We start from the raw sequence: 12,535 nt of genomic DNA on the forward strand, positions 1-12,535 counted from the left end.
GGGGGGTATTGATATGGGAGGGGATCTAAATATGATTGAAATTCATAACAAATAAATAATGTGAGAAAAAAAAAAAGAATCCCTGCCAGTGAAGAGGCTGACAGGAGTATGGTGTAAGCCTCTGATGTGTTAAAACAGAAAAATGTGAAGAGCTCTTGGCTATCAAGGAAGTGGTAATGATCAGGCTTTGCAGTGTAATGTGAACTGACCTCGGGTCCATGTTGGTTTTGAGCAGAGTATAATTCAGGCTCTCAGGCATAGGGCAGCTCCAGTGTGTTTAGCCTGTGTCACAGGCTGAACAGGCTGAGCTATTGCCGTCCTGCCAAGGCCTGGATCTGGGATTTGACCCTAGTTGCAGCTTCCCTTTCAGTATGTACTCCATGACCCTATTACCATCTTCATGTAACCTGCATTCTGTCAGCACTTGAATTTAAATCGTTCATTTCTCTGTTGTGCTCCCTAAACATCAGTCGCTGATCCTTTATTGTCATCATATACAATATAGGTTTTCTTCCTTACTGTCTCCTTTCTTTGTGCGTCCCATCCATCATCGTCATCCACAGCAACTTACAGTGCTATTATGTAACATCTTGGGAATTAAACATTGGATAGATTCTGGTTCTCTTGCCACCCAGTTGTTCTCTTAATCCTAATATAGACAGTATACAATCAAAATTGAGCGTACACAATACCTGTCTGCACCCAGACTTCTAAATCAAGCTTTGAATCTGTATCTAACCTAGAAATACAGAAAAACTCCTTAGACATTTTCCTAAGAGATTTGTTATTTCTGTTTAAAAATTTTTTTAAGTTATTTATTTATTATTGGGGGTGGGTGTTGTGCATGTGCTATGGTGCATGTATGGAAGAGGTCAGTCAGTTCTCTCCACCCACCATGTGGGTCCCAGGGATCAAACTCAAGTCATCAGGCTTGGTGGCAAACATCTTTCCCCACTGAGCCATCATGGAAGCCTGAACTTTCTTGTTTGTTTAATTCTCTGGAGCTGAGGATTAAAGCCAGCACCTTGTACACAAGCTAGGCAAACTCTACCACTGAGCTACACACCCTGCACTGAAGCCTTCTAGACTGTGTACTAACCTGTGTATTTATTTATTAATTAATTTATTTATTTAGGTCTTTTTTTGAGACAGGGTCTCCTTTTAGCCCCAGCTGGCCTGGAACTTACTATGTAGACTAGGCTGGACTCGAACTCACAGAGATCTACCTGCCTCTGAAGGTGTGTACCACCACATCAGCTCTGTCAATATAGGGCTGATTTATTTAGCCACTGATGACAGTGCCATCATTAAGATGAGTTCTTTGTCTTTTTATTGCATGTTACTTGGGAACTTATTCCACTCCTGGGGCCCCAATCACAGCTGTAGTTCCATACATACTGTGTACCATAATGTAACATCTGGTACAAGAAAAATGGACCACTTCTATCTGCATCTCTGTTGAAGAACAGACAAACTTCACCATCAGTCTGCTAATAAAATATCCCTTATGTCACATTGACTAAGAAAGAATGGAGCCATTACAGGCTTAATGACCAGATCCAAATGGAAGAAAACCAGAGCTTGCCAGTGCAGAAGGTGTGGGACAAGAGAGTGTTATGTGTTAGGTATGCTTCTGCCAGAGTCTTTATCTCCTGGCTTGATTTGTTGAACTTGATCTCCTTTTGTTGTTAATAAGGAATCTTGTATTTTGATAGGAAGGTTTTTAATATTTTATTTTTATTTGTTATTTTTATTTTATGCGTATGAGTGTATTGCCTGCATGCATGTGAGTGCACCTGTGTCAAGCAATGCCACGGAGGTCAGAAGAGGGCTTCAGATTCCCCTGGAACTGGAGTTAAGGACAGTTCGTAGTCACCATGTGGGTGTTGGGAATCGAACCTGGGTCCTCTGCAAGAGCAGTCAGTGCTCTTAACTGCTGAGCCACCTCTCCAGCCCCTGTCAATACAGTTTTATTGGAACATAACCAACTTCCATCTTCATATTGTCTGTGTGTCTCTTGCCCCACAACAGTAGGGTTGAGGAGTGGCAGCAGAGACTGACTGACTCATTGGGCCTAAAGTTTTCACTCTGGCTTTTTAGACAAAAAGCTTATTCCTAAGACAAAGAGGCAGGTCCCCCCCAGAAATCATTACCCTTGTTTTTATTGTGAGAGGAATGGCTCATTATAGATTTTTGTAGTACCCGTTATCCTACATTTCCTAGATGTATGCCCTGTGGAGGGTCAGAGAGCCAGGGCGACCAAGTCTTTGTCTTTCATGTAGTCTTCAAGCAAAAAGGAAAACAGAGCAATGGCTGTTCTTCAAGAGGACCTGGGTTTGAATCCCAGCACCCACATGGCAGCTAACAACCGTCTGTAACTGTTCTAGGAGATCTGTCACCCTCTTCTGTCCTCCCGAGGGCATTGCACAACATCGGTGCACTTACATACATGTAGGCTAAATCCAAAAAAGAATAATTATGTGCTTGAGTATTTATTTGTTACCTTAATGAGTTTGTATATAGCACAAGTAATTTGTAAACTATAGAACAAGGAGCTGGAGAGATGCTCAGTGGTTAAGAGCACTGGCTGCTCTTGCAGAGGACCCAAGTTCAGTTCCCAGCACCCACAGAGCAGCTCACAACTGTCCATTAACTCCAGTTTCAGGAGATCTGACATCCCCTTCTGGCCTCCATGAGCACTGTATACACACGGTACGTTTACATGCGTGCAAGTGAAACACTCATAAAATAAAAATAAAGAAATTTAAGAATTAAAAACTAAATTAAAGAATAATGATTCTCCAGCCAGGTGTGGTGGTGCACGCCTTTAATCCCAGCACTCGGAGGCAGAGGCAGGCGGATCATCTGTGAGTTCAGGGCCAGCCTGGTCTACAGAGTGAGTTCCAGGAGAGCTGGGGCTACAGAGAGACCCTGTCTCAAAAAGACAAAAAAAAGAAAAAGAAAGAACGATTCTCCATAATCACTTTGCAAAGCAAGAAACAGAACACACTTGCACTTACCATGTGTATGGAAGGGCGGCTCTGAGCTGCCCCTATTCAGTAGCTGATGTTGTGGGTCTCACCCTCATCCACTTCTCCTGCAGGCTGACTATTTCAGCACCGTGGCAACAGTGGTGTTTCTTCGCAAAGAGAACTGTATGTACCAGGCCTGCCCAACTCAAGACTGCAATAAGAAAGTGATTGACCAGCAGAATGGGTTATACCGTTGTGAGAAGTGTGACCGGGAATTTCCCAATTTCAAATACCGCATGATCTTGTCAGTAAGTGGAATGGGTAGATGGGAACCTGTGTGGGCCAGACACTGGGGGCCAGCAGTACCAGGATGGTTGGCGGTGAGGGACTCACAGATGAGTAAGTGCTGTAAATAAGGAAGTAAGGCCGTTCACTCGTGTGAGTAGCAGTTACTCTTCTGCTACAGAAAGCTTTTTCAGACCTAAATGTTGCATTGAGATGCACTAGGGTATTTCAGTCTTCTGTCTGTGCTGTATACACTTATGGTTTTAGTAGCATTTGCTTACAAACTGCTATGAAGATAAATTAATTTGAATGACATTTCTGGAGAACAGTAATTGTTCTCAAATAGCTGGTGCCTATATGTAGAAATATTTTTGTGGATAATCTGTTCCTCCAACCTTAGTAGAGCTGACTTCAGAGGAATGCACACTGGTGTGTGATTGTTGATGTTTTGTTCTGCTTTGGACTGGGTTTGATGCTGTGGGGATTTTTTTGTTTGTTTGGAGGGGCCAGGGTTGAGGCAGGGTCTCACATTTTAGCCCAGGCTGGCCTTGAACTTGCAGAAATCCTCCTGCTTCAGACTCCCAAGTGCTGAGGTTATGGGTATAAGCTACCACACCAAGCTAAAATTGTTTCTTTCTGTTTTAAAAGGTGTGAAATGAAAGGTGTGCTTTTAAATAATAGTAACAAATGAACAGGTACAGGAACATGTGTACTCTCCTCTTTGCTGATTTTACAGTAATATGTAAGATACTGTAAAAATGTTTCTATTTTCTGACATGGTAACCACCTACAGGGAGGTTTTTCTAAGGAAATTCTAATTTGTTCTAAGGAAATAATCAGAGATGTTACAACTGTGTATGGTTGTCTGCTACACTACTTTGAAAAATTGGATTCAACTTAAATATTCTTAGTTACTATGTTGTGTCAGTTATTTCTTTAGTAAGTAGCCATGGAGTGGACTACTATGAAGGCCTTGGAATTTACGACTGCTTAGGCTGGGATATAGCACATGTCTGTAATCCCAGTACTTGGGAGGTAGAGGCAGGAGGATCAAAAGTTCAAGGCCAGTCTGCCAATGTAGGTTTCATTGAGACCCTGCCTCAAAAAATAAAAAAAGAATTCAGTTGGGGGAGGAAGATAGCCATAGGTAAAGTGGTTGGTGTGCAAGCAGGAGGACCCATGTCAAAAAGCCAAGCATGGTGGTGCTCACTTATAATTAGTCAGTCCCAACATGGGGAGGCAGAGACAGGCAGATTCCTGGGGCTCTCTGGGTGGCTAGCCTCCTCCCAATTTAATTTTACCCTATACATCCAATGGGAGATACCTCATTGCTCATTTCTGCTACTGTGGATTTGGTGGCTACATAAAGGCCTTCAACCCTGGCTCTGAAGTTAGCTGTGTTGCTCAGTAATGATCTAGAGCTATGTCATACAGCTCTTTGTACTGACTAGACATGTATGGTTTGTTTTTTTTTGGTCTTTTTTTGAGACAGGGTCTCCCTGTAGCCCCAGCGGACCTAGAACTCACTATGTAGACCAGGTTGGCCTTGAACTCACAGAGATCCGCCTGCCTCTGCTGGGATTAAAGGCATGTACCACCATAGCCAGTTTAGAAATGTATAATTTAAAATGCAGATGGTGGGACTTGGGAGATGGCTCAGTGAGTTAAATGCCTACTGTCCAAGCTTGAGGAACTGAGTTCAGATCCCCAGGTAAAAGCTAGACATGTTTGCATACTTCAGTAACTTTAGCCAGGGAAAGGTGGAGACAGGTGGATTCCTGGACCTCGTTGGTCAGCCAATCAGAGACCTCTGGGTGAAAAACCATGTCGAGAGAGAGAGAGAGAGAGAGAGAGAGAGAGAGAGAGAGAGAGAGAGACCGATAGAGACCGATCCAACATCAGTCTCTGACCTTCATAGGCATGCACACATACATGCACACATATGCAGTACACACACACACACACAGAGTGAATAAAAGGTGCTTGGCATAGTGGCACATGCCTGGGAACTCAGCCCTTGGGAGTCTGAGGCAAGAGGATTGCAAGTTGGGCCTGTTTGGACTCATAGTTGAGGCCTGCCTTGGCTACATAGTAAGCTTTTTTCCAAAAAAGTAGGGCATGGTGGCATATGCCTGTAATCTTGGCATTTGGGAGGGAGAAATGAGTTATTCATGGCCAGCCTCAGCTGCACAGCAAGTTTTGGGACAGCCTGGGTTACATTATACCCTGTCTCAAAGAATTAAAAAATGAAAATAAATAATTGAAATGTAGAGGGGTTGGGGATTTAGCTCAGTGGTAGAGCGCTTGCCTAGGAAGCGCAAGGCCCTGGTTTTGGTCCTCAGCTCTGGGGGAAAAATAAAAGATAAAATTTAGAGAACCTACTCTTGTTAGCAGATCATTCAAAGCCTTCAGTGTAAAACTTGTTGAATTTGGAAGGGAGATCAGTCTGACTGCATGTTTCTGCATCTGTGAGACTTCATTTGGATCCTGTCTCCACTGAGATCTGAAATCACATTGCCAGCATATTGTGAGCTAGCCTATATTTTAAACTTCCTTCCATGATATCTATCACAGTTTTTAGAAAGACCATTAATATAGAATACCTAGAGCTCAACAATGGAGTTGCCCCTCCCATAAACCCATTATGTGTTGAAATACTCTGAGTTGAAAATTTATTAAGCTTACCCTGCTAAAGACATCCTAGCTTAGCCTAGCCTACCTTAAATGTACCTAGAACTTTTACATTGCGTACACTTGATCTAAATCATCTAACACAAAGCCTATTTTACAATGAAGTTTGGATATCTCGTGTAATTTATTGGATACTATGCTAAAAGTGAAAAAAAAAAGGGGGGGCTGGAGAGATGGCTTAGCAGTTAAGAGCACTGACTGCTTTTAACAGAGGACCTGGGTTCGATTCCCAGCACCCACATAGCAGCTAACAACCATCCATAACTCTAGTACCAGGGGATCCAACACCTTCTGACCTCCTCCGGCATTGCATGACACCAGTGCACTTACATACATGTAGGCAATACACTTATACACATAAAAAATAAAAATAAAATAAATTTTTAAAAGTGAAAAACAGGATGTAAAAAAGTAAAAGTAAAAGAAGGTCTTGTTTTGGTGATTAAGGGGAAGTCGTTCATTCAAATCAAATTGGGGGCTGTATGTATATAGGTAATGTCTTTTTCCCTTGGAATTTTAATGAGTGTGCCTTCTTTTTATTTCTTTGCTGAAATAATAGCAAGTTGTGTTTTTTAGGTAAATATAGCAGATTTTCAAGAGAATCAGTGGGTGACTTGTTTCCAGGAGTCTGCAGAAGCTATCCTTGGACAGAACGCTGCTTACCTTGGGGAACTGAAAGAGAAGGTCAGCCACATGTTCATTCTGTTAGAGCTGTAGTGGATCACATGTCATACCATTGAGTTGTTTAATATTTTTTGGTTTGTTTCTTTGAGTGTTGTGTATAATTTCTCACTGCTGATTAAGCGCTTAGCTTTTGTTCAACTTTATTCATTTTGGATGCATTTAACATGAAATAATGAATCAAGGCACACTAAAAAGCCTTAAATGTGCTGGGCACAGTGGTACATGCCTTTAATTCCAGCACTTGGGAGGCAGACGAGGGGGATCTCTGTGAGATCAAGGCCAGCCTGGTCTACATAGTGAATTCTAGGCCAGCTGGGCTACAGGGAGACCCTGTCTCAAAAAGACAAAAAAAATAAAGATAACTTTACCCGTCTTTTTACAAATTTACATTTCTGCATGCTGGTTTTATTTAATGCAGAAAGTAGATAAATTGTGCTAAAAAAAAAACAGCCAGGTGTGGTGGGGCATACCTTAGTCCCAGCACTCGCGAGGCAGAGACAAGGCAGATCTCTGTGAGTTCAAAGCAGCCTGGTCTACATAGTTCCAGGACAGCTCGGGCTACAGGGAGACCCTGTCTCAAAAAGACCAAAAAAAAAAAAAAAGATTATGCTAAACATAAGGAAGATACTAGCTGAGTTAAAATATACAGAGAGGAGCAGTAAAAGCTATATTTTCTAGGCCATGAGCATTGGCATCTGTCTATATATAGTGTTCTTTTTTCCCCTCCATTTCCCCCATATTGGTTGGAATGCTTGTAAAGGACACAAAGAAAAAAGAATGTGCCATTTGTTTTGGTACGTTTTCCTTATCCTTTCTGTCCTCAGTTCTATTTGGTTCTGTCCTCACTTCTTTTTTAAATCATCCATGAGATCTCTGAAAATAGTCCCAAGAAGTCCTTTTACAGAAATAACTGGAATTGACTTTAAAGTGCAATAGTATCTTTTATCTGTTTTGCCTGGTCCTCTATTTTCATATCAGATTTTAAGCTCTAGGCAGCCTTTCAGGATTCTTTATGAGCGTATTGCATCTGACTGTTCTTGCTATTAGAGAACGAGGACGTAGAGGAGACTTCCCTCAGGAACCGTAATGTTCTTGGGTGTGCAGCCATGCTTTCCCCGATGCCAAAGAGCAGTGGCAGCTAGTATAATTTTCTGAAGATTTAATACATTATTTTATTTACATGTTTAAAGTCCAGGGAATAGCTTTTTTCTTAAGTAACATTTACAGAAGGATGACTGTGTGATAAAGCCATTTTCATATCCATGTGACTTGTAGGAGTACTTCGCATATATGAACTATTAGGTTTTTTATTTGTTTTTTGTCTGTTTGTTTGTTTCTTTTGTTGAACTATTAGTTTTATATAAGCTTTAGGTTTACATGCTTTATGCAGAGTACATTCTCTGGTTGAGGGAGTTATGGCTGAGGCTGTAATCCCAGTGTTCAGGAAGCTGAAGTGGGAAAATGGCGAGTTCATGGCCAACTTGGCAACTTAGCAAGTGCTGTCTCAAAATGTAAAAATGGAATTAAGAGGATTGGGGATATAGCTCTGGTAGTTTGCCTAGCATACATGAGGTCCTAGGCTCAATCTCCAGTACCACCCCCTGCCCAAAAAAAGGGAGCAGCCTTTTTTTAAAAAATATTTTATTTATTATTTTTATTTGATGTGTATGAGTGTATTGCCTGCATGTAGGTTAGTGCACCCATGTCATGCCATGCTCGAGGAGGTCAGAAGAGGCTGTCGGATCCCCTGGAACTGGAGTTACAGACGGTTGTTAGCTGCCATGTGGGTGCTGGGATTCAAACCCGGGTCTTCTGCAAGAACAGTCAGTGTTCTTAACTGCTGCGCTATCTCTCCAACCCCATCTTTTTGTTGTTGTTGTAATTATTTTTTAATAAAGGAGCCAAATCAAATAGTATTTAAGAGAAAGGAAGGCTGTTTCATGGCCTTTTCCTGACCTTTGCCCATTTGCCCTGTCTGCTTGCTGCTTATCAGTAACTGTAAACACAAATTTGAAATCATTAAGTATATAACAGCTTGAACGTTTTTCTTTTTGTATTTTTCCACCCAGTTCTTTTGTTTTCTTTGCCTTTGCCATTATTTGTTTTGGTTTTTTGTTTTTCTTTTAGAGAAAGGGCCTCACTATATAGTCCTAGCTGGAGTACTTTGTTTTGTTTTTGTTTTTGTTTTTTGAGACAGGGTCTCATTCTGCATCCCAGACTTGCCTAGAATTCACTATGTAGCTCACTGCAATCCTCTTGCCTTAGCCTCCAGAGCACTGGGGATACAGGCACAGACCACCATGCCCAGCTTTCTTGCACAATTTTATATATATATGGGGGGTGGGCGTCTCACTATGGTCAAACTTACATTGATCCACATGCCCCCGCCTCTTGAGTACTAGGTAGGATATTAAAAAGTGTTTGAATTTTCTCTTTGTTTTTGGTCTTTTTGAGACAGGGTCTCCCTGTAGCCCCAGCTGTCCTGGAACGCACTATGTAGACCAGGCTGGCCTTGAACTCACAGAGATCCACCTGCCTCTGCCTCCCGAGTGCTGGGATTAAAGGCGTGTGCCAGCACGCCTGGCAAAGTGTTTGAGTTGTCAACAAAATTCTACTTAAACAGTTTTGACGTGATAAAGCAGTACCTATAAATTAATCATTCCTAAGTAATTTCAACCCTCTGGGATAATAATTTTCTCCAGTCTTTTCAACAGTCTTATAGGTACTTTCCAGTAGTTTCCATGTGTTATTTTTACAGAATGAGCAGGCGTTTGAAGAAGTTTTCCAGAATGCCAACTTTAGATCTTTTGTGTTCAGAATCAGGGTCAAACTGGAGACCTACAATGTAAGTAAGCTTCCTGGGGCAGAAGGGTTAGTGGCGGGAAATAGCTCTTTGTTGCCCACAGCAGCACTTCAATATTAGTGTCAGAGGATTACCCATAGGTGTGAGACCTGGTGCAGCACACTGATTCATTCCTCGTGGATCTGCCTGCACTGAGGTGCTGTTACCAACCTGTGTGCAGATGTGAATGCTACTTTAGAGGATCCGAGTCTTGTCTGAACATCTAGGGAGAAGAGATTCTGTGACCTTTTCTATTACAACCTGAGCATTTTTGTTGTCTGTGTATTGGCAGAAAATGATGTGTATGACCTCAAACTTCCCATGAGTTTAGGTTCTAAAAATCAGTATATTAAACAAACACTATGGGAAAGTGAAATTACCTTTAAAATTCTTTAACTATAACATCATAGAGTTTCATAGTCATTATAAGCAGCGCTTACTGAGTGCTATCACTGTCCTGCACCTTGTGTGTGTTATCTCACCTGATCCTTCAGTACCGCCAATGCTGAAGCCCTTGTTGCCCAGTGAAAAGCCTTTGTTTACCAATGAAAAGATGTGTGTGTACAGAAAATGGGCCTCTAAGCCTAAAGTTGTGTGCTAGCAGGTGGCAGAGCCAAGATTCCGACCCAGGCAGTCTGACTTTCAAGCTTTGCTCCTAACTGTGCTTGTAAATATCAGTGTATGAGTAATTACTGAGGATGTGGAAGTATGTGAGACCCTGGCTAGACTGTGTGCCTCTGGGCACCACCCTGCTCTGCCTCACAGATGCTGTTCAGTCTGGAAACAAGAAGAGGGAGAATTCTGCCAAAAGCTGTGCGACTGCAGAGTTCACACATGAACTATCATCAGACCTTAGTACCTCAGGATAGATATTTTGGTTGTTGTGTTACATGAGGTGTCAGTATCAGGGAGTCGGGTGGATATGGGGGATTTTAGGTCCATTCTGTCCCTGATCTGGATAGGGAAGGTACGGGGGGAAGTGACCTCACCCAGAGCTGAGGCAGAACCTAGACAGGTCCCCTCTTCTGCAGGTGCTTTTTCTTTTTCTTTTTTTTTTGAGATGAAAATGAACTTTTAGAGCTAGCTATGTGGCTTTGGCAATTTGCTTATCTACTCGGGGCTCCCATTATACCCCTACAAAGACAATAAAGAGACTAGAGACACCCTCAGTCTAGTTAGTGGGGCGCTGCATGCTGGACAGAGGGGAAAAGTCTGCAGAAGTGGGGTCTGGATGCTGTTGGCAGCTCCAGGAATTCTGCCGTAGGCGCCTCCTCACAGTGCTTTTATTTGTGAGAATTTCTAAACCCTTTCCTCTTGCTGGGCTCATTGAAGCCACTGAGGTAAATAGGTTATCACCACTGCTCCATGCCAGGCTCCATCACCCGCAAACAACTTTTCTCTTTTCACAGGATGAATCTCGAATTAAAGCCACTGTGGTGGACGTGAAGAAGGTGGACTACAGAGACTACAGCAGGAGGCTGATCATGAACATCAAGAGGAATGCCATGATGTGAGCCAGCAGCACCGATGGCTCAAGTTTGAAAGTGAAGAGCAGAAGTGGAATAGCTTTCTTCCCACCCCATGTGACAGCCCCCTGGCAGTCTTTCTGGGCGCCTCTTAGGACCCGTTGGTAGGCAAAGGATGATGTGTTCAGAGGATTGTATATAAACCGTCAGAACCAGGGGCAGCTCTCAGGTAGCATAGCCCAAGTCCTTCCCTCCAACTTCAAGTTGTTGTCAGATTTACTAAGATTCTGTTATCTTCAAGTAGGAATTATGTCACAAGTAATTGACCCTAACTCTGGAAAATGAGGTGCATTATGTAACTTGGACTTTGCTTTTCCAGTGCTAATACTTTTATATCTCGAGTTCCTCCTGGGGAGTGGAGGAGAGCCTCGGTGTTTCAGAGGTCCGTCTTCCTTGAATCAAAGACTTGCTCTTTCCAGAGGTGCCACCTGGTTGTTAATGCTTGGAATGGCAAAAGGGTAGAATTGTTAATCAAAGGCCTATCTTTAATATCTGAAGACTATCCTTCCTTCAGGGTCTAATAGATTTAATAGAGTGAATCAGATGGATCTGATATTAATCAAAATTGTCTCTTCTGAGGACCGCTGATAAGCATTGACTTGCTGTCCCCTAGGGACACCCAGGCAACTACAAAGCACTGCTTAAGTTTTCACTCCACTTCATGCTGCACTCTGGTTGGCAAATGAACGCTTCTTTATCTGTACATGTTTTTTGCATTAATATGTTTCATTTCTTGATTAAAACTATGTTCAATAGGAAGAAGTTTGAAGGGAGAAGCTCTTTGTTTTCCTTGCTTTGTTTCAATAAACAGTATATTCTTTGTTTATGGATCCTACTTTCTTTGAATGTAAAGGGTTCTTGAAGGCAATTAATTAGCCTTCATAATAAATGTTCACTAGGGAGAGATGTTAACTCATTACACCCTCGGAGATTAGGCTGAGGCCTGGAGATCATTCTTACTAATGTTTGCAACCCTGAAATGCATCTTTAAAAGAACGAAAACACAAAAAAGAAGCCATTGTGCCCAAGAATGCTGATGATCTGGCACTTTGGGATTTTATTGATGTTTACACAGCAGTCTAACACCAAGCAGGCTTTGAAATGTGCACAGACAGTGAGCAAGTAAGAAAACAGTAATTATGCTACTACGCTTTTCATTCGGCAAGAGCATGCTTGCTCTGTGTGTTCCTAATCATATTAATTATCTATCTGGTTGCTGCAGCCCACCACTTGGCATTTGCTGCACATCTCTCCCAGTATCCAGGCAGCATTGCAGTCCCCCCACAGCTGCAAACCTGGTCTTTTATGTGTGCACTTGCAGCCTGTAGAGGAGGCTTTGTGGAGCCAAGGAGTCATGGCACCGTGTGTATTCGTTACTTTTCTTGTTGCTGTGACAAAATACCTCTCAAAAGCTACTTAAGGAAGGAATGGCTTCTTTGGCCTCAGTTTGAGGGTGCAGTCCATCATGGTGGGGAAGGCAGCTTTAGCCGTGGGAACAGGAGGGTGAGGGGGCCAGTCACATCACGTCTCTAGTC

The 12,535-nt window shown here is 42.4% G+C and overlaps 1 protein-coding gene across 2 annotated transcripts in view; it reads left to right on the plus strand.

Moving 5' to 3' along the window:
* Rpa1 (replication protein A1) overlaps window positions 1-11,826 on the plus strand; it is a 78,786-nt gene extending 66,960 nt beyond the window's left edge. For both annotated transcript variants that reach the window (XM_008828791.3, XM_029561447.1), the window contains exons 14-17: window positions 3,104-3,280; window positions 6,525-6,632; window positions 9,391-9,477; window positions 10,884-11,826. In XM_008828791.3, the coding sequence (XP_008827013.1) occupies window positions 3,104-3,280; window positions 6,525-6,632; window positions 9,391-9,477; window positions 10,884-10,988 (477 nt within the window). In that variant the 3' untranslated portion in view covers window positions 10,989-11,826. The remainder of the gene's footprint in view (window positions 1-3,103; window positions 3,281-6,524; window positions 6,633-9,390; window positions 9,478-10,883) is intronic.
* The last annotated feature ends 709 nt before the right edge of the window (window positions 11,827-12,535 follow it).

This window comes from Nannospalax galili, unplaced genomic scaffold (assembly GCF_000622305.1).
Source record: "Nannospalax galili isolate Female #2095 unplaced genomic scaffold, S.galili_v1.0 scaffold212, whole genome shotgun sequence".
In the NCBI taxonomy this organism is placed as follows: Eukaryota; Metazoa; Chordata; class Mammalia; order Rodentia; family Spalacidae; genus Nannospalax; species Nannospalax galili.